This window comes from Ambystoma mexicanum, chromosome 3p (assembly GCF_040938575.1).
Source record: "Ambystoma mexicanum isolate Mex_15411 chromosome 3p, UKY_AmexF1_1, whole genome shotgun sequence".
Lineage (NCBI taxonomy): Eukaryota > Metazoa > Chordata > Amphibia > Caudata > Ambystomatidae > Ambystoma > Ambystoma mexicanum.
Window position 1 is genome coordinate 291,276,147 of NC_090925.1, and position 24,107 is coordinate 291,300,253.

General features: G+C 47.8%; 1 protein-coding gene across 1 annotated transcript in view; it reads right to left on the bottom strand.

The window, feature by feature from the left end:
* The window catches only part of LOC138580351 (peroxidasin homolog), a 375,430-nt gene that overhangs the window by 238,900 nt on the left and 112,423 nt on the right, over positions 1–24,107 (bottom strand). Inside the window, exon 3 of the mRNA XM_069650821.1 lies at positions 14,167–14,238. Within this exon, the coding sequence (XP_069506922.1) occupies positions 14,167–14,238 (72 nt within the window). The remainder of the gene's footprint in view (positions 1–14,166; positions 14,239–24,107) is intronic.

Genomic DNA, 24,107 nt, shown 5'->3' on the forward strand with positions numbered 1-24,107 from the left:
GCACCTTATGGCCAACCAGAGACCCACACCTAAGGACGGCTACACAGCTGCCCTTGGACTGCCGGGATCATTGTTACACACTCTCAAATTGAATGCGGGTAATGTTAATTCCTCCACACTCAAAGAGTAGTTCTAGGCATTCTCATCCAGCTTAAGAGAGTCATAGGAAACATACAATTAAAAGCTCTACCTTCCATACCTATGCCTGCAGTTCCACAAGACCAACCTCAGGCCATGATTCAGGGCCCAGTGCAAGATATCCTTGCCAGAAGAGGTGCAACTGTTTCTGCTGGCGAACCTCTAGCAAAACACAAACCAATCTGTGCAGCAATGTCTTCCATTTGTTCCTTACTTGGACCCCAGGAAAATGATACACTGAAATATGGTGAAAAATATATCTCACAGGAGGCTATGGCAGATCTCATGTCATATGTCTTCCAAATCCGGACAGTTTAGACCCCTCTCTACATTTGAGGATGGAAAGATTTAACAACTAAAAGCACCTGCTGAAATTGGTTGCCTTGCATCCCAGAAATTATAGATGCGATTTCTAAAGAATGGAAGGAGCTTGACAAGGTGAGTGTTCCATACTTCCTGACAAGATTAAACCCAGGGCAGAGTTTCAAAGGAGATTATCCTGCTACACCCAAAGGTTGGCTCCCTGCTCCCAACGATGCCCAGAAGAACTGCTGTGACCTATGAGGCCACTGTTCCATCAGATCAAATCGATAAAAAGGTGGGCTTCTCATTGAGGGACACCTATGGTTCCACCAACTTTTGTTCGTGCCTCCACTTGTTCTGCTTATGTAACTCAGTGGCTGCTGAAGGATTTCTGAGCTGTATGGGTCCCAGCCGAGGAGGCTGCTGACTTTTCTGAATGCCTTCACATCATGAAGAACCAAGTGCAGCTTCCCCTCTGACATAGCCTAGGAAACGCTTGAATCCTCTGCTCTGCGATTTGGATCTGCTGTTGGTGTGAGGTAGCAATTCTGGCTCTGTTGTTGGACGGTCGATGCTGCACAGAAGGCGTCTCTTCTTTGGCTTCCTTTTTTCCGGCAAAACCTTGTTGAGTCCTAAATTAAAAAAATGGATGAAGCAAGAGCAGGAGTATTCGAAATTAGGTTACCTAGGTGAAATATTGACACAAATAAAGCATGGAGAGGACCATCATATCAAATATCAAAGCCACCTTCCATTGAAAAGGACCCCTCTGAGATAATGGCTGTGGGAGTGGGAGGATTTTTCATTCAAGCATCCTGGAACCTTACACCTGCAAGACTACCCGCCTGCAATCCTGACTATGGTCCTCGTCATCAAACCTCCCGATCAGGCATGGGTTGTGGGCAAAGGGTTACTCCGCCCACGACCTATGAAAGTTGGACACATTCTATCTCAAATCAATGGGTCTTGGAAATTGCGCACCAGGATTTTGTATAGAATTTGCAGAGATCCCAGTGCCTGAGGGATACAATGGCAATCACAGCTCTCTGAAAGGGAGTGGTTGATCTGCTGCGGTAAGGGGCAAATTCAAACGCCTCACCTTGGGAACATGATACGACATTCTATTTTATTCTTTTCCTGATGAGGGCACCTGCAGGCACCTTTAGAGCAGTCCTGGACTGTAAGGATCTTAACAAGTGCATATCAAACAGCACTTGAGTAGGTCCATTCTATATCCCCTCTACTCGATGTAGGGGAGTTTTTGTTATGCATAGAATTATGCTCAATTGTCAGGCAACACCAGAAACTGTGTGATTCAGGATAGGAGAAGTCCACTATCAATACTTGGCCCTCTTGTTTGGGTTTCAGACTGCCCCTCTGGTAGACCTGCTTCACAGACAGAGTGTATTAAGGTACCCCTGCATAGACGATTGGCTGATTCACATGCCATTGATCGGCAAGACAAGTGCCCATGCCAGGATAGTTTTCTTGGCACTGTAGTACTACTACGCCAGTGTAGCTACTAATGGGTGATAAACTATGTAAAGTCGCATTTTGTGCCTATGCACGTACTGAAGTTCATAGGACGGTCTCTCAATATCACAGAGAAAAGAGTTTACAGCCCTCCACATTGGGCTGCAATGATACAGTCAGGCCTGGAAGCCTTATAAAAATTGCAGCCCCATCAGCTCATCAAAGGCTTCAGATTCAGGGACGGGGAAGGGGGGCATGCATGTCCCAAGTTCCATGGTCATACATGCAACTGAAAACTTTAGTGTGCAATTTCCAGTCACCCTGGAATAAGGACTAAATGGAACACGACATCCGTGTTCCTATGTCACATTCTTCTTGCAATTCAACACCCCATTCCTGTGATTGCCACAATGGATGGCAGCATAGTTGTGTGGGGCAACCTTGGATGCACAGGTTGTTAACTTGTGCGGCTCAGGCCGTTAAATTGGGCTGCCGGGCCGTTACCCCCGTTCCAGCCCTTGGAACGGGGTGTTAATGCCACATTCATGCAAATCTCTTTTACTTAACTATGGCCCAGTCCCTATGGGTAAAATGCCCTCCATGTCTACTACTTTGCACCGATTTGTGTTGGAGGCAGTGTGCAGTGATTAAATAGTTTTTTTTTGTTATTTTTGAAGGTTGCAGGTTTGGTCAAATGAATACATACCTATATATATATAAAAGGAAAAATGGTTAATTGAAATACACTTAAAAACAATGTGCATGAAAACTCAGAGAATGCGCTCATTCTGCTAGACTGCTTGGCTTCTTTTGACACCATCAGCCACAAGATCATCCTAAAAAGGCTGGAAGATATTGGTCTTAAAGAAACAGCTCTAAACTGTATCACATCCTTCCTCACAGGTAGGAAAAAACTACAATCTTGGGCCGCTAAAATTCCGGTGCAGCACTTACCTGCAGAGTACCCCAAGGATCCACACTCTCACCTTTATTTTTCAATGTCTACATGGCATGTCTACTGGACATCATCAATACATCTGTATCTCCTGCTATAACTACGCAGATTACACACAAATAAAGGTTGTAAACCACCTACCACCTAATGCCCCGGACATTAAAAACTGCCTTGCACAGGTGATGCATGGATGACATCAAACAGACTAAACCTCAACCCTAGCAAAACAGAACTGATGCTATGTAATCCTACAGGTTCTAACTCCACTACAATCCTAGGGCCTGTCGAGATGGGCCTTTGCCCAAACCACTCGCCCATAGTAAGGAATCTTGGAACGACAATATACAACTCCCTCTGTTTTTATTCACAGGTCAGAGGCATCATTAGAAGCTGTGTCTCGAGCTGTGCACGCTATGCCACATCATACGTGACGTAACATTCACCCACAGGGCCATGGCCATGATTTCTCTAATATTATCCAAACTAGACTATGCAAACAGCCTCTATCTCTGACTCCCAGATTACCCAATAAGGAAAGTTTAAAATTCAGTGGCAAGACTACTTCTCAGAATGAAGCGATATGAACATATCACACCAGCGTTACATATTCTCCACTGCTACCCATGAAAAAACAGCTTTGTGTATCACCCATCATTCATACCACAGAGTAGCCATTCCTCCTTCAGAAGTAGGTTTCAACACTACACTCCCTTCAGAATACTTATATCCAGCAATGTTGGGTGAGTACTAGTCCCCAACTTCAACAAGAAACAGCAAGATGCGTCCTCCTTTACAGTTCTGGCAACAAAACTGTAAAATACCCTACCCAAACCTCTGCACCTGGAAGTGCACCACCTGACTTTCAGGAAACAGCTCAAGACTTGGCTTTTCAACCAACTACTTTGAAAGAAATTTAAAATAATAGCGAGGGAAAGCAATTTGATTCATGGATACTCTGCTGCGTGACACTGGTGCGCACATTAATCACAGTGAAATGCACAACCGAGAGCTAGGAAGTGACAACACCCTCACTCCCCCCTCCATCCTCATCCCTCAACTAACTCCTCACTAATAAAATCCTAATACCTCTCGCACTCCTTCAGATGATCTCCAGGTCCAGACCCTATCCATCTTCTATTAACAACCATGCTGTCAATTTTCACACTCCACAATCCGGGGGCTGCTCATATGGCTAACCTGCCCAGCCGTACCAACCACAAACAACATAAAAATGTTCATATAGGCAGAGATGTAACTGGTACTTCCGACCTGCATCCATCAACATTAAAGGTTTCTGCATCTGCCTTCCTGCTATCTGACTAACACACCATGCCCTCCTTTCTTACATAGCCACCCGCAGCGAGGCAAACATTATTGGCAGCAGGTGCTATATAAGACTACTTGATATTACATTACCTTACAAAATAAAGCGATCAAAATAAGTTGACCAAACCTAGAACCTTCCAAAAGTAAATTATGTAATCACATAGAACCATTGGAGGAAATGATAGTGGCCTAGGAGTTACTGCAGGTGTCCCTTCCCTCTGTAGTAGGGAAGCAAGAAAATGGGGTGGTGCCTGTTTGAGCAGGTAAGATAAAAGGACTGCCAATGGGTGAAGTCCGCCTTACTGGTACCTGGGCGTCACCTTCTATGACCACCCTCCACTATGATTTGCATGTTAGGGCAATGCACCTTATTACAAGTATGGCAGTGCAGCAAAGTCTGGATTTAAAGTGGCAGTAATTCTGTTCCTGCCACTTTACTACCAATTTACCACACTGCCTTACTACGAGATATGGTGCTAAGGTGCATGATTTACAAAAAACTGGAAGTAAATCAACCACCTTGACCATAAAACTCATATTCACTGCACGGAATAATAGCTTGTGGTAAATCTGACAACTATCCCCATGGAGCCTTATGGACTCCAAAAATGGAGACAAACATCACTGTGTGCCCACTGATAATACTGTGGTAAGTCTATGGGACCAAATGGCAGTAATAGTAATTGATTGTGGCCGTAAGTAAGCAGGTTTACCACCAATGTACTGCCAAACTCGTAATGAGGCCCAATGTATGCTGCTCTGCGCTTATTTATTCTGAATAATGTTCAGTGTGTGAGCAACAATCTGGATGTCCCTGGTCATGTGGTTCAAAGGCTTGGGGCTTGCATTCTCACTTGTATAGGACTGGAATGAAGAAGGTTGTACGGAGGGATAATGCCCTGATTACATACTTCCTCATCACAGCCCTCTTCCCACCCCCTCCCTGCCCTGTCAGACCTCGAGCCTCAGACGCTTTTCTATATATAGGGCTGTACATGCCCGTGCAGTGTAGGTTTTCATTGACACAGTAGGACCACTATCAATCCTGAGCCTACAGCTCCCTGCAGTGGTGACAACAGGTGAAGCGATGCAAATTGGACCACTGTAACTGGCAAAGCTATGCAAATTGGCATTGTCTCTATGTATCCTAGCAGCTCCCTCTAGCAGTGTCAACGGGCGGAGCTACTGCATCAGACAAACATACAGGGACAAACATACATCTGGCCTTTTATTATATTGGTAGATTAGATGTGGTGAGGGAGGGCCAACCTTTTACAGCCTGCACCAAAAAAATTGGAAGAGCTATGGTGAATATGTATTTTTTTTAGGTTAGCTGCTCCTTGCAGGGGTTTTACTTGGGCCGGATGCCCCTCGCCAATACACAGTGCTGACGAAGAAGATATTACTGGTCAGAAATCAAGGCATGTCTGAGCATGGTTGGCCGAGTCTTGGCATGGGTTGGAGCTGGGTTTGCGAGCACCGGGACACATGCTTTGTCGAAGTAGTGTTCTAGAACTTGGCTTCCTATAGCTTGTTGGCGCCTCATCCTTAAGTCAGATTTCTGAAGTTTCAGTCAATGTGCATTTGAATTGGTATTGCTAAATGGAGGGGAATCAAAACTTGTATGGCACCAAGGGTCATAAGAGAGGGATAGGTGTGTGCCAAAAGTGGTAAGGTCCCCCATAGGTCAGGAAGCAGAGCCAGTTGTGATACCCATTTTTCCAGTCTTCTTTGGGAACATATTCCTAGCAATCCAAAGTGCGCCTATTGAGACAGCGGTAGCTATGTTTTTGTACTAGGGATAAATACAATGCCAAGGACCCGTGATAACTTGTTCATGCAGGGTCCAGATTATGGATTTTGTATGGGACAGACATGCAATAGACCTCTCTGGGATGTTGGACTGATTTTTTAAGACAGCAGAGGACATGTTTCAGAACACCTGCCATTTAACACTGGCAAGACAGGCATATGCAGCCAGACAGACTATTAAGCAGCGTTCCTTGTATTTAGCGGAGTTGCAGGGATTCGGGTATTGCAGCTTTATTGCTCAGTATGTGGGTTGCCCTTATTTATTTATTTATTTTTACATTTGTAGAAGCGAAGCGCGCTAAACCCACACGCATCAATGTGCTGGCTTCAGAACAAAGCCAGTAGGAATGAGGTGGAGTGACGGTGGGGATTGTCAAATGTCAGCGAGACCCAAGGATAGGCAACGACAGGCAGGTGGAGCCGAGTTCTTCAGTAAGGGATGTGTAGCCAGGGAGATAATATTTGTCTATTGATAACCTCACTCTTGTGTTGTGTGGGGAATGCCCATTGAACAGCTAGTTTGTCAATTGTCTTCCGAGTTTTTGTGAGTAGCCTTGAGTACTGGATTGTGCTCCCAGCAGTGATAATCATATGCCAAGATCAGGTCTAATGTAGCGGGTGATACACGTGCCACAAAGGGCTTGACCCAGACTCTGTCTTGCAAGGACCTAGACGGTTTCCAAATGGCGGCTATTTATCAAAATCTCATGCATCATCAGAAACTGTGGGCTTTGCAGCATATGTTGGAGCAAAGTTCATGTAGCCCCGCCCCCTGGGAAAGGATTCATAACTGGGGAATTATACAAACATCAGATGTGACCTCCCACGTGAAAAGGCAAGAGTTTTGCAGGGGATGTATGGGTTTGATTATAGGTCGGTGTAAAATAGACTGATATAACTACGCTCTACCAGGACAACAGTCTACTCAATTTCTTTTATCTTCATGCAACAATTTATTATCATCAAATTCCATGATCCATATAAGCTCTGGAGGAGACATTTAGAAACAGGCTTTATTTGTCAATGCTCCACACGTTTCCATCCAGCAATGGATCATCTTCTGAAAGATCAGTCCATCTCCCAAAACTCACACATGACTTTTGATGGGCAATGCTGCTAACGCGTCTCACATTCAGAGCTGCCTGCTGGCTGTATCCAACTTGTTAAACTGCCCCCATGGTTGCTCTCCAAGCAGCCATCCATTAGACACAGCCATCTGGTGCCACATTAATTAATTGACCCTCAACAGGAGAGTGGCCCAGCACCACTCCGTCACCACAGATGGTGAGCATACACCCAGCAGGACCCTCCATCCCATTCCATTCCATGCCACCAGCCACTGGCTCCAACTCCATATGCACCTCCCAGCACCTTATCACCCCCAAGCACCCTCCTTGCTAAGTCAGGAGACAACAGAACCCTCTTGATTCAGGGTCAACTGGAGCCACTCCCTTCACAGCGTAAGCAACCCATCTCGTTGAACAGGACCCACAGGGACCCAGCACCAGCCTCCTCCCTAGCACCACCAACATCATGATAAGACCCAACAGAATCCTCTTTATTTTTAGGGCCCAACAGGAGCCACTGTAATTACAGTGCAAGCGGCCAGGACCCCACAGGGGGCTACACACCGGTACCAATAGGTAAGAGGCCTTCAAAGCCAGACATTATACTATCAGGACCAACCCAATCTGCTGCTAACCTTGTGTTCACTTCCTCCCTCCTATTCCCGCTGCCGCCACTACGGCGCTTAATGTACTATATACATTGCATTGATGTTTAAATATGTATATTTTTTATCAAAAACCTCACTATCACTGAACACCATTCACTTGACACCAATGCCAATCATGTATGTCACACCAAAAGTCACCACTTATCACCACACATGGTTTTGAATAAATGTATCAGCCTTGATAAAGACCTTTAGGTCGAAACAAGTGTCGGCTGACAACAAGGGGACTTAACACCCCCAAATGTACCACACGTATACTACAATTTGAAAGAAAACCAACCACTTGAACAAATAAAAGCGAAACTATATCGCACTCAACAGTGTGTGAGAACAATTCTTCAAGACTGATAAGCAAGATAGCCAGGAACAAAAACTCCCCCTTCTTCTGGTTTTATAACTGTGCCAGTTTGTTTTTCATCTAAAAAAGGTTTTTCTACTGTTGACATTTTATGTATTCCTTATACTGAATTATTAAAACAAATATGTTTTATGAATGAACTCCTCCGGATCCTTTTTTGTGTATAACCAGGTGTCCGAACAAAGCCTTCATTTGGCTTTAAAATGTGTTCATGAGTGGCGGAGTCGAAGGCAAAGGTCTGTGATACGGTGGAGTCGCCACTGCGAGAGCTGCAGAGTTTGGGGGTTCTGAACGGATTCCAATTGGTTCTTACACTGTGCACTATCAAAGAGAAGGTTTGGGAGTCAGAGAGGCGGAACCTCCGCTATTTCATTGTGACTTCCTGTTTCCGGAGTGACACCTGTGTAACGATTGGGAGGAATACCCCGAACCCGCTGACTCTGAGAAAGGGGGCCAGGCCTTCTTTGGAGCCGCATCTCCAGGGTCGTTGGATCACAGTGGCTATGGTGGGGCCACCTCCGGGGTGCAACCACTGCCTCCCACTCAACCTTCACAAGATCTTTGTTCATGCTATGGATTTCCATAAGGGGTGCAGTCACTCTTGCAATCCCAAGCCTGTACTTGGCGGCGTGATGCCAAGTCTTCCAAAATGTAACCAGTTAGGCCCGTGCTTCACTGCTAAATATAACACTCCGAATTGCTGCAGTCCTATCATCCATACTGACACTGCATAGTTTGGGGTCTAGTTGAGAGGGGGGATGTTTAAGTGTGGTCTAATTCCAGGTGTAAGGTAGGGGTGGGCCCTGGCAGTGAAGATGTGTCGCTTAAGCAACGAGGGATGGCTTTAGAGGTGAAGGGATGGTGTGTGAGGTGATGGGATGGCATGTGAGGTAAAGGAATGGCTTTAGAGGTGAAGGGATGGTGTGTGAGGTGAAGGGATGGTGTGTGAGGAGACTGGATGGTGTGTGAGGTGAAGGGAAGGGATGGTGTGGGAGGTGAAGGGAGAGTGTGTGATGTGAAGTGATGGTGTGTGAGGTGAAGGGATGATGTGTGAGGTGAAGGGATGGTGTGTGAGGAGACTGGATGGTGTGTGGGGTGAAGGGATGGTGTGGGAGGTGAAGGGAGAGTGTGTGATGTGAAGTGATGGTGTGTGAGGTGAAGGGATGGTTTGTGAGGTGAAGGGATGGTGTGTGAGGTGAAGGGATGGTGTGTGAGGAGACTGGATGGTGTGTGAGGTGAATGGACGGTGTCTGGGGTGAATGGATGTTTTCTGAGGTGTATAGATTGAGTTAGAGATGAAGGGATGGTGTGTGAGGTGAAAGGATTGAGGTAGAGGCGAAGGGATGTGTTAGAGGTGAAGGGATGTCGTGAGAGGTGAAAGGAGGGTGTGTGAGGTGACGGGATGATGTGTGAAGTGAACTGATGGCGTGTGAAGCAAATGGATGGTGTGTGAGGCAAAGGGATGGTGAGGTGAAGGGGGAGTGTGTGAGGTGAAGGGATGCTTTTCGAGGTGAAAGGATAGAGTTAGAGACGAATGGGTGGTGTGTGAGGTGAAAAAATTGTGTGTGAGGCCAAGGGATGTTTTAGAGGTGAAAGGACAGAGTTATAGGTGAGGGGGTGGTGTGTGAGGGAAAGGGATTTGTGAGGTGAAGGGAGTGTATGAGAGGTGAAGGGAGTGTATGTGAGGTGAAGGGAGAGTATGTGAGATGAAGGGATGGCGTGTGAGCTGAGGGATGGCGTGTGTGGTGAAAGGATGGAGTTAGAGGTGAAGGGGTGGTGTGTGACGTGTAGTGATGGTGTGTGATGTGTAGTGATGGTGTGTGAGGTGAAGGGATGCCGTGTGAGGTGAAAGGATGGTGTTTGAGGGGAAAGGATGGTGTGTGAGGTGATGGGATGATGTGTGAGATGAATTGATGGTGTGTGAGGCAAAGGGATGGTGTGTGAGGGAAAGGGTGGCGTGTGAGGGTAAGGGTGGTGTGAGGTGAAGAGTGTATGTGAGCTGGAGGGAGTGTATGTGAGGTGAAGGGATGGCGTGTGAGCTGAGGGATAGTGTGTGAGGTGAAGGGGTGGTGTTGAGGTGAAGGGATGGTGTGTGAGGTAAAGGGATGGTTTAGAGGTGAAAGGACAGAGTTATAGGTGAGGGGATGGTGTGTGAGGGAAAGGGTGGTGTGAGGTGGAGAGAGTATGTGAGGTGAAGGGATGGTGTGTGAGCTGAGGGATGGCGTGTGCGGTGAAAGGATAACGTAAAACTCGAATGGACGCTGCGGGCGGTGCAGAGATGTTGTTTGAGTTAAAGATGAAGGGGCAGCGTTAGAGGGGGGGCGGCTGTCAGAGAGGCTTGATCACGTGCCACTTGTGTTTGTTGAGGGATATGTCCCTGCTGATGTGTTCTGCATTACTAACAACTGACAATAGCACATGGCTGTACTTGACAGGAATGTAAGCTCATGAGCACTGGGAAAGGCATGTTGGAAAAGGGGAGACGGGGCCGTTCCCAGGCTTAAGCAGTGATTGCACAAACACCACTGCCAAACGCCTGCAGTTTGCCAATGATTATTTCTGTCCGCCCTCTTTGGTCATGTTCTCCCCAGAGAACAGTACATCACGCAGTAAAACGAGTGCAACTATTATGATCTGATAGGGTATGTCTAACGCGCCTACACACGTGTTTCAAGGCGCGACAGATTCAACTTTTACCACAGATGAACATCTGCAACAGGGCTCTAGGGGTGGCTGGAGAGGAAGAGGCGATGGGTTGGCGTCACAGATATGTCTTGGCAGTGGGGGGGGGGGGGGGGTATCTGTACACGAGTCTTGGGTTCAAAGCAAAGCCAGGGTGAAAATCCAGCCTGGCAGTGCACTGAGCCACAGTGACACTCTCAGGCAGGTCACTGATCTCCGAGGGGTAGAGCTCAGAGTCTACTGAGCCACAGTGACACTCTCGAGCACGCCACTGACATTCTAGGGGTAGACCTCTGAGGGTACTGAGCCACAGTGACACTCTGAGGTTATTCCTGATCTCTCTGGGGGAGCCCTCAGGTGGCACTAAGCCATGGTGACACTCCCAGGTATGTCACAGATTGCCTCGCAGTGAGAGCTCACTCAGGCAGTATACAGACAAAGTAACACTCACTGGTATGTCACCAAGCTTCTAGGGGCAAACCTTAAAAGGTTCTAGGGCCCAGTAACAATCAGAGGTACTTCAGGGAGCTCCCAGGGGTAGTCCTCATAGAGTACTGAGCAACAACACTTACTGGTTTCTCACTGACCTCCCAGGGGTAGCCCTTTGAGAGTACGGAGCCAAACTGAACCTCAAATGCATGTCACAGACCTCATAGGGGCAGAACCCAGAGTACTGAGCCAACGTGTCGCTCATAGGTGTGTCACAGAGCACCTAGGGGCGGACTCCAAAGGGAACTGAGCCAACATGATACTGACATGTATGTCACTTAGCCTTGTTGGGAACGAGCTTACTCAGACGGTACGGACAACAAGTTGCACTCACTGGTGTGTCACAGACTTCTGAGTGTACTAAGCCACCATGACACTGACCGGTATGTCAGAGAGCACCTACAGGTGGACTCTACATGTTACTGAGCCGCAACAACACTCAATGGCATGTCACTGTCCTCCCAGAGGTAGGTCTCAGAGGGTAAAGAGCTACAATGACAGTTCCTGGTATGTCAAAAACCTCTCAGGGGTAGACCTCAGAGGGTACGGCACTCAATGGTACAGCGAGCTCCTAGGAGAACAGCTTGCCCAGAGGGTATGAAGCCACATTGAAACTCATATGCATGTAAAAGAACCGATATAGGCAGCACTTGTCCAGAGGATATAGAGCAACAATGACCGACACTGGTATGCCAGGGACATCCTGGGAGTGGACCTCAAGGGGTATGGAGCCCACATTGCACGCAGTGGTATATCCGCGAGCTCCTAGGGGAATAACTTGCCCAAAGGGTATGAAGCCACCATGGCACTCACATGTATATAACAGAGCTGAGACAGGTAGAGCTTGTCTAAAGGACACAGAGCCATCATGACACCTAGGTATGCCTCAACACACCGCAGTCCTTAGGGCAGAGATCACCCTCTAGTCCTCACCTTCATGCCAGAAAACTGTGGTCCAAGCAGGAGATCTCTCACAAGGGAGGTTAAGTGGAAGGTGCACAGCTAGAGATATCCCTCTTGGGAGTGCGTGCGTGTGGGGGCAGCGTGGGCGTAGCTATCGTTGCACTGTCACGTATTTCCCAGCATACAGAAGTGGGCTCAATGGTGTGGGAATATCGCCATACAGTAAGTAGGATACAGGACACTAACACCATACCCAGCGGTCACCAGAACAAAAGTAACTGGCACCAAGCCAGCAGATACTCTGAGCCTTCAGAGGACCTCTGGGAGACAAACCACTAAGGTTCTTGTGTGGACCCAATATTCAGGGCTTTTCCGAGACGTGATCATCACACGCAACACGATCCGCTACAGACTCCGTCTCCTGCCCTCTAACACTGAGGCTCGGCCCATTCACTTGACTAAAAAGCTGATGCACACAGCCAGCTGAAGACCAAAAGGGGAGAGTATGGCACCATTGTTTTGTATAAATCAATAAGGATCCGTCCAGTTACATTCTTGGGAATGGAAAATGCACCTAAAATCCCCAATATATTTTAGCTCAACAGTCTGATGCACCTTAGGATCGCTGAAACTCGGTTCCAAGGTAACATCACGCTCCCTCTTGACACTCTTTTCTCACCTGGGTACAGGCTACAAACCACCAAAGGACATAATACGGCAGGCAGAGGAGTAGTCCTGATCATTCTAGACTCAGTTCCATGCACAGCTATCTCTTGCAAAGGCTACATTTCCTCTAAACATGTCTTAATTACATGTACATTCGATACTAAAAAAAAATGTGTTGGCATCCTACTGCCCCACTGAGCGAAGATCTGATTGAATGGACCTAACTTTCTCCAAACAAGACTTGCCTACCTGCAATGTGATGGTGGGAGACCTAAACCTCTTGGTTAATCACCAGAAGATCAAGCCTGCTCAAGATTTGTCATATCAGTGTTCCACTGCTGAGCTTGCATCCCTTGTTCCGGGTTCTTAGGCTGAGCTGAGATTCTCAATGGAGGTGGTGCCTGTGGAGCCAGAGTTCAAAAGACTGCCTGTTCACTCACCATCCAATGCTTAACCACGTCCTCCTCCACCTAGGCCTTGTTAAATTCACCGCAGCACTTTGAGTTGAATCACAGCACGATCGACAGAGATGGGAGACTTCTTATCAGCGACGTTGGTGGGGGGGGGGTTGAGGGAGCTGTAGCCCTGGGTCTTTTGGTTGTAGCCCCGGATAGAAGCTCAAGCCCTACAACCAAAAGGCTAGCTATCCCTGTGTCCTGAAAGTCCCCACATTAGCCTAGCCACAGAGCTTTTCCAGGCCTAGCAACACCCCTGCTTCTTATGATGCCGACACAACTTCCCTTCCCATGACAACCTGTCCCATTGCTTACAAACTCTGGTTCCCAGATCCAAAACCTTCAGGAAATAATCAAAGACATCAAAAACAAGACTTGCATCGACCAGCCTCCATACCATCCCTAAATTCCTCCATGCCAATGTGTCCCTTGACTCATTCAACCATATCTCACAGGAGCCACTCACCAAGGTAGTGAAAGGTATCAGTGTCTCTTCTAATATTGACACATTGGGGCCATCCCTCTCCTTTTGCCCTGCCCCGGGAATAGTGCCCTCAATCCATAAAACCCCCTGATTGCACCTCTCTTAAGTGCCAAGGACGGTTATGCTCGTCCTTTTTGGATAGACGTGCATAATAGCCTGGCAGTTAAGGGGTTAAAAAATCCTAATGCTGATCCCAGCGTCCCAGCAGACCCATGCTATATTTCTACCCTACACTTCGAGGCACAGGCCCTGCAGACAGTGGCCAAACATGTAATTGCTGGAGTCCTGTGAGTCCAGAGACTGCTAGAGGGCGGGTCTAGTGGCAGACAGACAGGGTCACCCAGAGCCAGAGCTCAGCCCTAGGCGACGCATAGCCAGGCTACTCACAGGTATCTCAGGTTTTCAAGCTCCTCGAAGGACCCTCGTGCAATCCGCCTGACGTTGTTATTGTTCAGAAGCCTGTGAGAAAAGGGGAAACAAGAAAGAAGCAGAGTGATCAGTGAGGAGGGCTAGGATCAGCAGAGAAGCCAAGAATGGAATGGGTGCAAGTGCACATTACTCTCCTCTGCCCGCCGACCCCCCGAGCTAGGTTCACTAGAAAGTGTGGGTCTCCTGGCAAGAAACATATTTGCATGTATTTGCATGTATCCGTAATCCCTTTTCTTGTGGCTGGGACTGATACATTGAAGTCATATGCAACATAATGATATAATTGGCATCATTTGTGATGTCGTCAGTGTTATCATGCATGAGGTCATAAGCATCGCAGGGGGGCTTCAAGTGGCCTAGATGCCTTCCCTTGTGAATTTAGAGCCTTTTTAGGTTTCATCTGTTACCCTTTCCACTCATACAGAATAATCATAACCTGTGTAGCCCGTGTTTTGTGGATGTGCTTATGCACACCGTTGACTCTACTGGTGAGGGTTGATGGGAGTTGTGGTCCAAAACATCTGGAAAGCTATAGGTTGCAGAATCCTGTACCACACATAAAATGGAAACAGTCCTCAACTCATGGTGGTGTATCCTGCTTTTCCACTTGCATACACTGCGCATGGCCTGCAGCTTTTGGCTGGCGCAGAGGCGTTGCTAGGGGGCGGCTTAGGGGACTATAGCCCCGGGTCTTTTGGTTGTAGCCCCGGATAGAATCTCAGTGGCTACAACCAAAAGGCTAGTGAGCCCCGACAATCCCAACAGTCCCGACATTAGCGTAGCCCCGGGTCTTTTCCAGACCTAGCAACACCCTTGGCTGGAGGCATTCTTTTACATATCTGTGTGGTGCACATCGTGCACAGCCTACATCTGCTCAATGCGTGCGCTGCTATGACACAACAAACATGGAGTAAAGCCTTTGGAGAAGGACTGTGGTTTGTGCATGCCTGTAGAACACACATATGCATCAAACAGGCCCCAATCTTCCGCTGTTACCCCTGTTTGGGGCAAGTGTGTATAGAACTGTCGTATGTGATATTAACAGTGATGTTGATGACATTTGTGATGTCATGAATAGGGCCTTCAGGGGAAAATGAGGCAAACTCTGACGCGATTTTGGTTTTGTCATAACCTTAATTCATCATGCTTTCCAATCCATGTAATCAGGAAGATGTAAAGGTTTATTCATATCAAAAGATAGTCCGTCTTCTCGGTTGGTGACCTTAAAGTCCCTTCCTCTAGATGCACCATCAGAAGGGGCCCTTCCAGGTCTCCAGGAAGCATGGGCTGCGCCCTGTATCTGTGGCCCTGCAGAATGGTGGCATGCTGCGATGTCCGTCCAGTGGGGCATCCAGAGTCTCCACAGCCAGTTCTACCGGAGTGAACCTCAGGGTCAGTGTGGTGCTCGGGGTGGGGGCTGCTGGGAGAAATGGGATCAGCATGCAACATCAGCGTGTTGTGACATCGACATATTCAGGATAGGTGCCGGTGGAAGCCTAAGTTGACCCTGTGCAGGTGTTGCTTCTTTATTGTGAGATATAGAACTTTACATGTTTCGGGATGTCTGAACATTTCCTTTTGCTGTTTTAGGGTCTCTGTGTGGCACCCTGTTTCTCGCATTATCTGAATAAAGATGGCTGTCTTACCAAACGCCCTTTTCCCGTCATGGGCCAGCGGTGATGAAATGAAGGTGGCCCACAGCTCTCCTGCTCAAACAGGGAGATGGATTCTCTTTGCTGGAGGACTCCTGAAATCTTTCTCTAAAATACCCACCAATAGTATCTAGGCCCGAATTACACCAAGCGCCATCAGACTACTGTTAAATAGATAGCGAGGGAATAGGAGACGGCCAATCCACAGCACCAAATCAGAGGGGTCGGGGGCCAGACACACCCCTTCCCTACACAGGGTAAAATACAACACAGTCAGGAATGTGCAGCGCCATCGCCCACAACAATTAGATGGACAAAGGAACGTAGCAACCATGCGTAACCACAGCAATACTAGTTATATAGGAAAGAGCTGCGAGCACTAGGACATTCAAACCACTAACCCTTCCTCAAATCTCTGCATGCCTAATTCACCCGAAAACCTACACAACCATTTCTCGCCCAGCAAACCGCAAGCACTTCATCACACCGCAACAATACACAAACAACACATAAACCGCACCAACCGCACACAAGGTCTCGATTCGGTCCCATACTCGCACCAAAGCTCAGCACACGGTGATAACCAAACTGAAGCCGCCAACAGCACACCACTTCTCTCACTTTCCTACTCCCTCTTCACCCGACTAACCCATCCCACCCGCCTTCTTGTTTACAGATCCGCCGGAGCGCCTGGGGACCAACTTCGTTGGTGACGGTGCGCGATATAAATACTAAATACCTTTAACATTTAACATTAAACATTTAAAACGTTTGCTCTAATCGTCGTACGTCTGAGGCTCTATAAATGCACCAGAAAATGTATTCATGATTTAAAAGGTGCCATCTGTGAGTACAGTCATTGTGGATCGCCCAAACGCATGAAACTTGCAGGCCATCAGTTTGCCATAGTAGTCTCCACACAATTATGGATCAGCAGCCCTGCAGCATGCTTTGCACAAGCGTTCTGGACACACCCTATGATGCTTTAGCTAGGACGTGGTCCCACAGGGGTCTGCCCTCCACTCCATATGCCTCCACTCTGCAATCAATCATAATTCCTTTCACTGGTATCTTATGTCATGTTATGTTAAAGGTTCTTGTACCGCACACTGTTGCCAACTGCGTGGTCTCTTTGCGCTCTGGCTGATCCGCAATGCAAGGAGGGTGGCAGGGTTTGTTAGCGGATTGGGCGGGAGAAGAGCAAGAGAGCTGTGATGTGCGGTTGGGAGTTTCAGTTCAGAGAAAACGGTCACTGAGCGTAGGTGCATTGGTGCGTTTTCGGTTGGTAGGCGTCATGGGGTGTTAAGGTGAGATTGTGTATGGTTCGTTTCCTTGTCAGGGATATTAGAACTATGCTGCACTTTTGGAGGTTCTTTGAATAGGGCCAGCATGAAAAATAACTTGAAGCCCTGCATCAGGTCTCTGCAAATATTTTTGACGTGCCCATGTCTTCGCACATACTTCACACAGTTCTCATCTGGCCCCTGTTAACTCGCTTTCAAGTTCTTCTTTGGCTGTTCTTTGTATTTGTGTTGAACTAAACCTTTGGGGCAAGATTTTCAAAAACGACTGCAAATAAAAAATGCGCAGAAGATGTATATTCTATATTTGCATATTCCTTGCACAGTGCGGTTACACCCATTTTGACTACCTGCCTTTTATCTGTTTTATTGTTTTTACTGCTGCCATTGAATTGTTTTTACCCATTTGATTTACTGCGTTGGTTATGGCTCCCAGTTGGAGTTTTTAGAATCATTGTTATATTTTAAAGTGCACATTTCATTTTAGAAAGAGCACTATGTTCCTGTTGCATACTTGTTAGTAGATTTCCCCTTCTCTGTTGTGCGATTAGAATCAGAGCTTGAGTGCTCTGCACGCACGTTCTGGCCAGAAGAACTACAAATCCCAGCTGGGCTGTCGTTCTTTGGCTTTCTTATTTCATCCCCTGGCGCAAACGCGCCGGTATGAACGAGACTAGCAGGTGTGTGGCGGTCCGTTGCGCTCCAGTGACTACGGTGCTACGACCATCTCTCTGCTACTTTTAAGGTAAGCCACAATGAGTATTTGTTTTGGGCATTGTAAGGATATATATAGCATTCTTATTGCCAGCATATAGTATATAGCATTTTTGCCAGTATATAATATATAGCGCTATTTCTAGCATACATAGTACATGTTTTTTTTTTCTCTTGGAAAAGAAAAAGCAGACTCCCTTTTAAGGTCAGCACATAGATATAAACATGCAGCCCTTGATTGCTCGCTTCAAAGCATTACACGGAAGCTGCAATTAGACAGGGATGTTATAACACAGGCAGGTGATATGGAGAAACCTAAGATTGTAGGTTTGGTGACTGAGAAGGATGTTCTCTGCTTGAGAACGCCCTCCGATACTAACTCCTTAGCGCCTCTGTCAGTAGAAGACAATAATAACTCTATAGAGACTTGCGCCAAAGACAATGACAACACAGGAAACACAGGGAATAATGACTACGGTGAAATTACGCTAGACAATTCTTTGGGCTTAACTCAGCACCTGACTGTCCCTACCCCTCTCAGTAGCAAAGCTACGAGTGAAGGGAGTGCAGGTTTGAAATGCCCACTGTTGAATACCGGCTCCCTTATTAAACACACCCTGGGGGTGTCTACATATATAACCTGCCAAGATATCTACCTCTGTGCTCTCACAGAAACTTGGAATCATGTAGCAGCTGGGCCATCTCTTGCCCTGGCTATACCACAGGGATATAATATCTTGTGTCAGGATAGACTTGAGGGGAAAGGAGGGGGGTTTCAATCATCAATAAAGACTCCCTAGATTTATGGAGAGTTGATATCACCAACGTGGAGAGTTGTGACATCCTCCATATTAAAGTTAGGACAGACGCAGAGAGCATGGTAAATATAATTCTCGTTTACCGACCACCTACCCTTATGCTTGAGTTTACTAATAAGCTATTTGACCAACTCCTCGCCTTCCTAAAACCTAGCTCTAAAACTATACTTCTAGGTGATTTTAATTACTGGTTGCTAGATGCGAATGATTCACGGGCCAAGTCTCTTAACAAAGCTCTCACAGTCCTTGGAATCAAGCAATCTGTGCAAGTTCCTACGCATGTAAAAGGTAACACGTTGGACTGGATAACAGGCTATAATGTTACTCTAGCCTGTCAGAACATCTGTCCCTGTCCGTGGTCTGACCATTTCTTTTTATATTTTGAGGTTGCACTTGATAAAAAGGCTAAAAGGAAGAAAGCTACCACATCTATGATACGATGTAGAAACATCAAGGATATTACATCTGAAGCCCTTGTTCCTTGGCTCAATTCATTGCACCAGAATCGAAATGACTCCGCCTCTGCAGATAAAATTGTAGAGGTATAGCAAGATACATTGCAGATAACTGTGAATACATTAGCACCATGGCGTAATAAGAAAGTCTTCCAAAGGGAGATCAACCCATGGTTTACCACAGGCCTGCAAGCTTTAAAAAGTAAAAAAATTGGGGGCGTGGCCGGCGACCGCAGGATGAGGACGTGATTCCTCATCGCTCCCGGGCCGCCAGCCAGATCCTGTAATTATCCTGATAACATATGTTCACAAAGTCCCAAAAAAGACACCCACGGGTGGCAGAACTTCTATAGAACAAAACGCTGCATTGTGAACGAGAATCGGTGCATCGCTCCGCAGCTATAAGCGAAGGAAGAAAAGGCAATTTACGGCGTACCTTGAGCAAGATAGCCACCAGGACTGCACACTGACTAGGAGACACACATCGCGGCGTCGGCTCCACTGTCCAGGACGCCCCACAGAGGCCGCTTCCATCGCCGTAAAACACCAAGAGTTCGAGGGTGCCCTTGCTATCTCTGGCCCCTTGGGGGGGGTGGTGTGCGCGCCCCGCTGCTGATGGTCCCCTGATTGCTGCTGGGACAAGGCTCTGGACGTCGGCGGCGCTCGGACACTGCCAGCTGTCGGAGAGACGGAACGCGGGAGGGCCGGTGGACCCCTGCGTGGATTCGGCGAGACCGGGGCAGCGAGAAGGTGAGGAGGCCCTTCTCAGGCGCAACAACTTGTGCGGCGCCCGCGGTGGGGAGCGGCTCCCCTGATTGGGGACGTTGTGTTACACCAGGCTACCTGACACTGACGTGTCAAACTGAGAAAGCCCCAGGATACAACCGCTCACACAGGTACTCAGTAAACTGTAGACTGTGTTCCACGGGCGGCCGGGGCCGTTCACAACATGAGCATAACTGCTCTGGGGCAAATAGGAATCACACGCTGCTAATGTGACACACCAAGCCCCCACTGCAGTGATGGTGTGGCAAACCTAAAACATACCCAGCGATACCCCGTCAACACATCTACGGGCCATCACAAAACGCAGGAGGGAGTGAGATCTGCGAGCCTGTGATGACCTGTGGGCCCAACCCAATGAAAAACGCGGCCTGTAATTAGAAGGGGATCTCGCTAGGGTCACATTAGCTGTCCAGGCACCGACGTGCATATCAAGGCTGCGGAGCTCCAGGCTGAGAACCCCACCAGTGAAAAGAAACAGCTGGAATATTACCCGACTCGGCCGGAAGCTGCAAGGTGATGGCAGCATTAATCCTAGGTTGTGTGAACTTGGGATACCCGCCTGAACAGCACGTGATGCGAATGAGTTCCTCTAGAACATTTGGGAATCAACTGAATCAGACCCCGGAACAACCACCATAAGGCCATGAGAGCGTAGACAATCGGTTGAAGACCTCTCGGATGTAGATAGTGTACAAAACACACAAAAGCAACTGAAAGAAGAGTGGGGGAGGGTTCTTAACTACACAATAATGCCTCCCAGATGGGATAGAGCCCAAGACCTGTGGTTCTATCGCCTCTAAGATACAGAGGAACAGTGCACATGGGCAAGACCGACTGGCAGTAAACGGCAAGTAATATATCTGATAAGGCGTACGGAGGGCTCTAAACGATTGTGTGAATAAAGACTAATAGACTTGAAGGCTACTGAATTCCGATGCTCATTTGATTAACATGGGGAAAGACAGAGCCAACAATACGACGGCACAGAGCAAAATGGAACAGTATATTACCACTGCCCAAGCCCCCGTACAGGAGCAGGCCAAATCTAGTGACACAATGGGAACGGAGGATGATGGCTTATCTCTTAAGGATGTCATGAACGCTATCGCCAGCTCAAGAACCTCCATGGAGAAGAAAATGTATGGCATAAACACAGAGGTGTCCCTACTGCGCCATGACCTGCAAAAATTAACGCCCCGAACAGGTGAGGCCCAGGGCCGCATATCGGAAACAGAGGATGGCTTGAGGTATGTAGGCCACCAAATGACTGGAGTGTTGACACGTTTCAAAGCATTAGAGGAGAGAGTCAAAGAGGGAGAAGGCAGAGCGAGATGGAACAACATCCGCATTCATTGTATACGAGAGAAAGCTGAAGGCCCAAACATGGAACTGTTCCTAGAGCAGTGGCTTGCAGACCTTTTCGCTCCCAAGACGCTATTGAAATTCTTTTCAATCGAACGTGCTCACCGCATGCCAACAGGCGGGCAGATCCCTGGTGCTCCTCCACGCACGGTGATAGCAAAGCTCCTGAACTATAGGGATTTTGCAAATGGCCAGAACCAAGGGCGCAATAACGTATAATGGCTCCAAAATTGCTTTTTTCCCAGATTTCACCAGGGAGGTTCAGAAGGCGAGACGGTCTTTCGACCCACTTAAAAAACGTCTTCAAGCTTTCAATATAAAATACGGGCTCATGTTTCCTGTACGATTGAAAATCTACCATAATGGTGCGACCGTGCACTTTTCGGATCCCAAGGATGCATGGAACTGGGCCGAAACGAACCTGAAGGCCGACTGGAGACCGCATTGTAGACAAGATACTGGCAGAAACAGGGTGAGACCAGAGAGAGCGCCACTGGAGCGCCCACAACGAGAGACAGGTGCACCACTAAATGAAGGCAACGACTGATAAGTTACATGGACTTGCGAACGCAAAATGATGCTCGCAAGAACCTGAAACCAAAATGTCGCCACTCGATTAACCTGACAATGCAGCTAGGGGTTGTGACTACAACATAGCTGGCGACCCCGGTAAGCATTGACCCCCCCAAGATAGTTATCACTACTTATACCTGTATTTGTAAATTAGGTTGCAACTATGTTTTGGCGACAGGATCTTCGTGTTGGGGTGGAGTATACGGTGGGGGAAAGGGACAGTTTATGTTGTTTTTGTATTGATCTAAAGTTACTATGCATTCACAAGGCTAATGAATCATACCAACTAGCACACGTTGTCATATGTCACCCCCAGATGGCAGCACACTCCCTCTATGACCAACCCCCACATAACACCCCTATAAGACGATTCCACAAAACCTGTGAATCCGTCCCTACAAACTATAAATGGTGCCCACGCTGACTCATGCACTATCTCCTGAGCGACCCAAATCTCTCAAACTGATCACGTGGAACGTGAATGGCCTGGGCTCTGGAATCAGGAGACGTCTTGTGATGAAATTCTTGAACAGACACTCCCCAGACATTGCCCTGATTAACAAAACACACTTATCTGGAACTAACTGCACCCTCTTTCGTAGAACCAACTACTGAGTGGCATTACATGCGGGATACACTATGGGATCCAGAGGGACACTTATACTGATACACAAACGCCTCCCATTCGTTCCACTGACAGTAGAGCAGGATCCCAGGGGTCGCTATGTGGTGGCCACGGTACGCTAGGGGAAGAAACATTGGCCATTGCATCAGTGTACTCTCAGCCGGGGCTGAGGGAGGAACTATTAGAGGACCTGGTTATCCTCATGGCAAAACACCAACCCGATATGTGGGTCTTGGGGGGAGATTTTAATGATGTTATGTGTAACAGTAAGGATCGCACTCACATCAGGGACCGCAATCCGAACACCTCCACCAACTTAGCCAAATTTGCGTCAGTCCTGGGCCTCCGAGATGTGTGGTGACATCTTCATCCTGATACCGAGCCTTACTCGTTCCACTGGAGAGCACATGGCTCCCTGTCCAGATTGGATTACTTCTTCCTCCCAAGTACCGATATATATAAGGCGACTACTGCGGGTCTGCTCTCCTGTGGCATCTCAGACCACTCACCCTTGATGATGGTGTTGTGCATGCGAGGCGTGGCTCCCCCAAGTGATGGAGATTGAACAGTTATTATCTGGGCTTCCCTGATTTTGTCGACCAACTCACGGAAGCAACCAATGAATACTTTGAAAATGATACCACTGCGGTAGATAACCCTGTTATTATTTGGTAAGCGTACAAAACGGTGCTGTGGGGGGGGAAATAATCTCCTGGACGGCAAACAAAAAGAAGGAACGACTTTGGGAATTAGCTAAGGGAGAAGCCGAAATGAGCGACTGGGAAGTCAAATACGTTCTTGATCCAAGCTCTGAGATCCTCAGATCACTTAAGGGCGCTAGAGAGAGGCTTCGGAACATTGAGCTAGACAAGGCTAAACACGCCCACTGAGAGTCCAGAGCAAGGGTCTATGAACATGGGGACAAAGCTGGGAAAATGCTGGCCTGGCTTGAGAGGAGAGATGAGGGTCAACGCCATGTCAAGGAAATTATAACCCCTCACGACGGAAGATGCCACTCAGACTGTGAAATAGCAAAGGCTTTCGCTGACTTCTATGCCACTCTGTACTGCACCCCGGTATGCCCACTGGACCCCTCCCTTCTAGATGATATTACTCTGCCTCAGCTGTCAGAACAGCAGAAAGCACAACTGGACTCAGCTCTCACCGAAGCAGAGATAGCTGAGGCTGTAGCCTAATTACAGTCCGGGAAAACACCGGGCCCCAACGGATTTCCGGTTGAGATCTGGAAGAAGCTAGGTGGGGAGAAATTAGCACCGTACCGCCACAAAATGTTCCTCGGGGCTCGGGACCAGGGCGCTCTCCTGCTGGATTTGCGCAAATCCGCGATTGCTGTCATCCCCAAACCAGGTAAACCACCTGCGCAATGTGCCTCCTATAGGCCCATCTCATTACTTAACACAGAAACCAAAGTCCTTGCCAAACACCTAGCTAACCGGCTACAATTGGCCATTACCTCTCTGGTCCACCCGGACCAATGCAGGTTTATGCCACATAAATCAACGCGCATGAACATACGACGCCTCCACCGATTATTGGAAAGAGCCCCAATTATAGACAAGCCGCTTGCATTATTGGCCATAGACTTTGAGAAG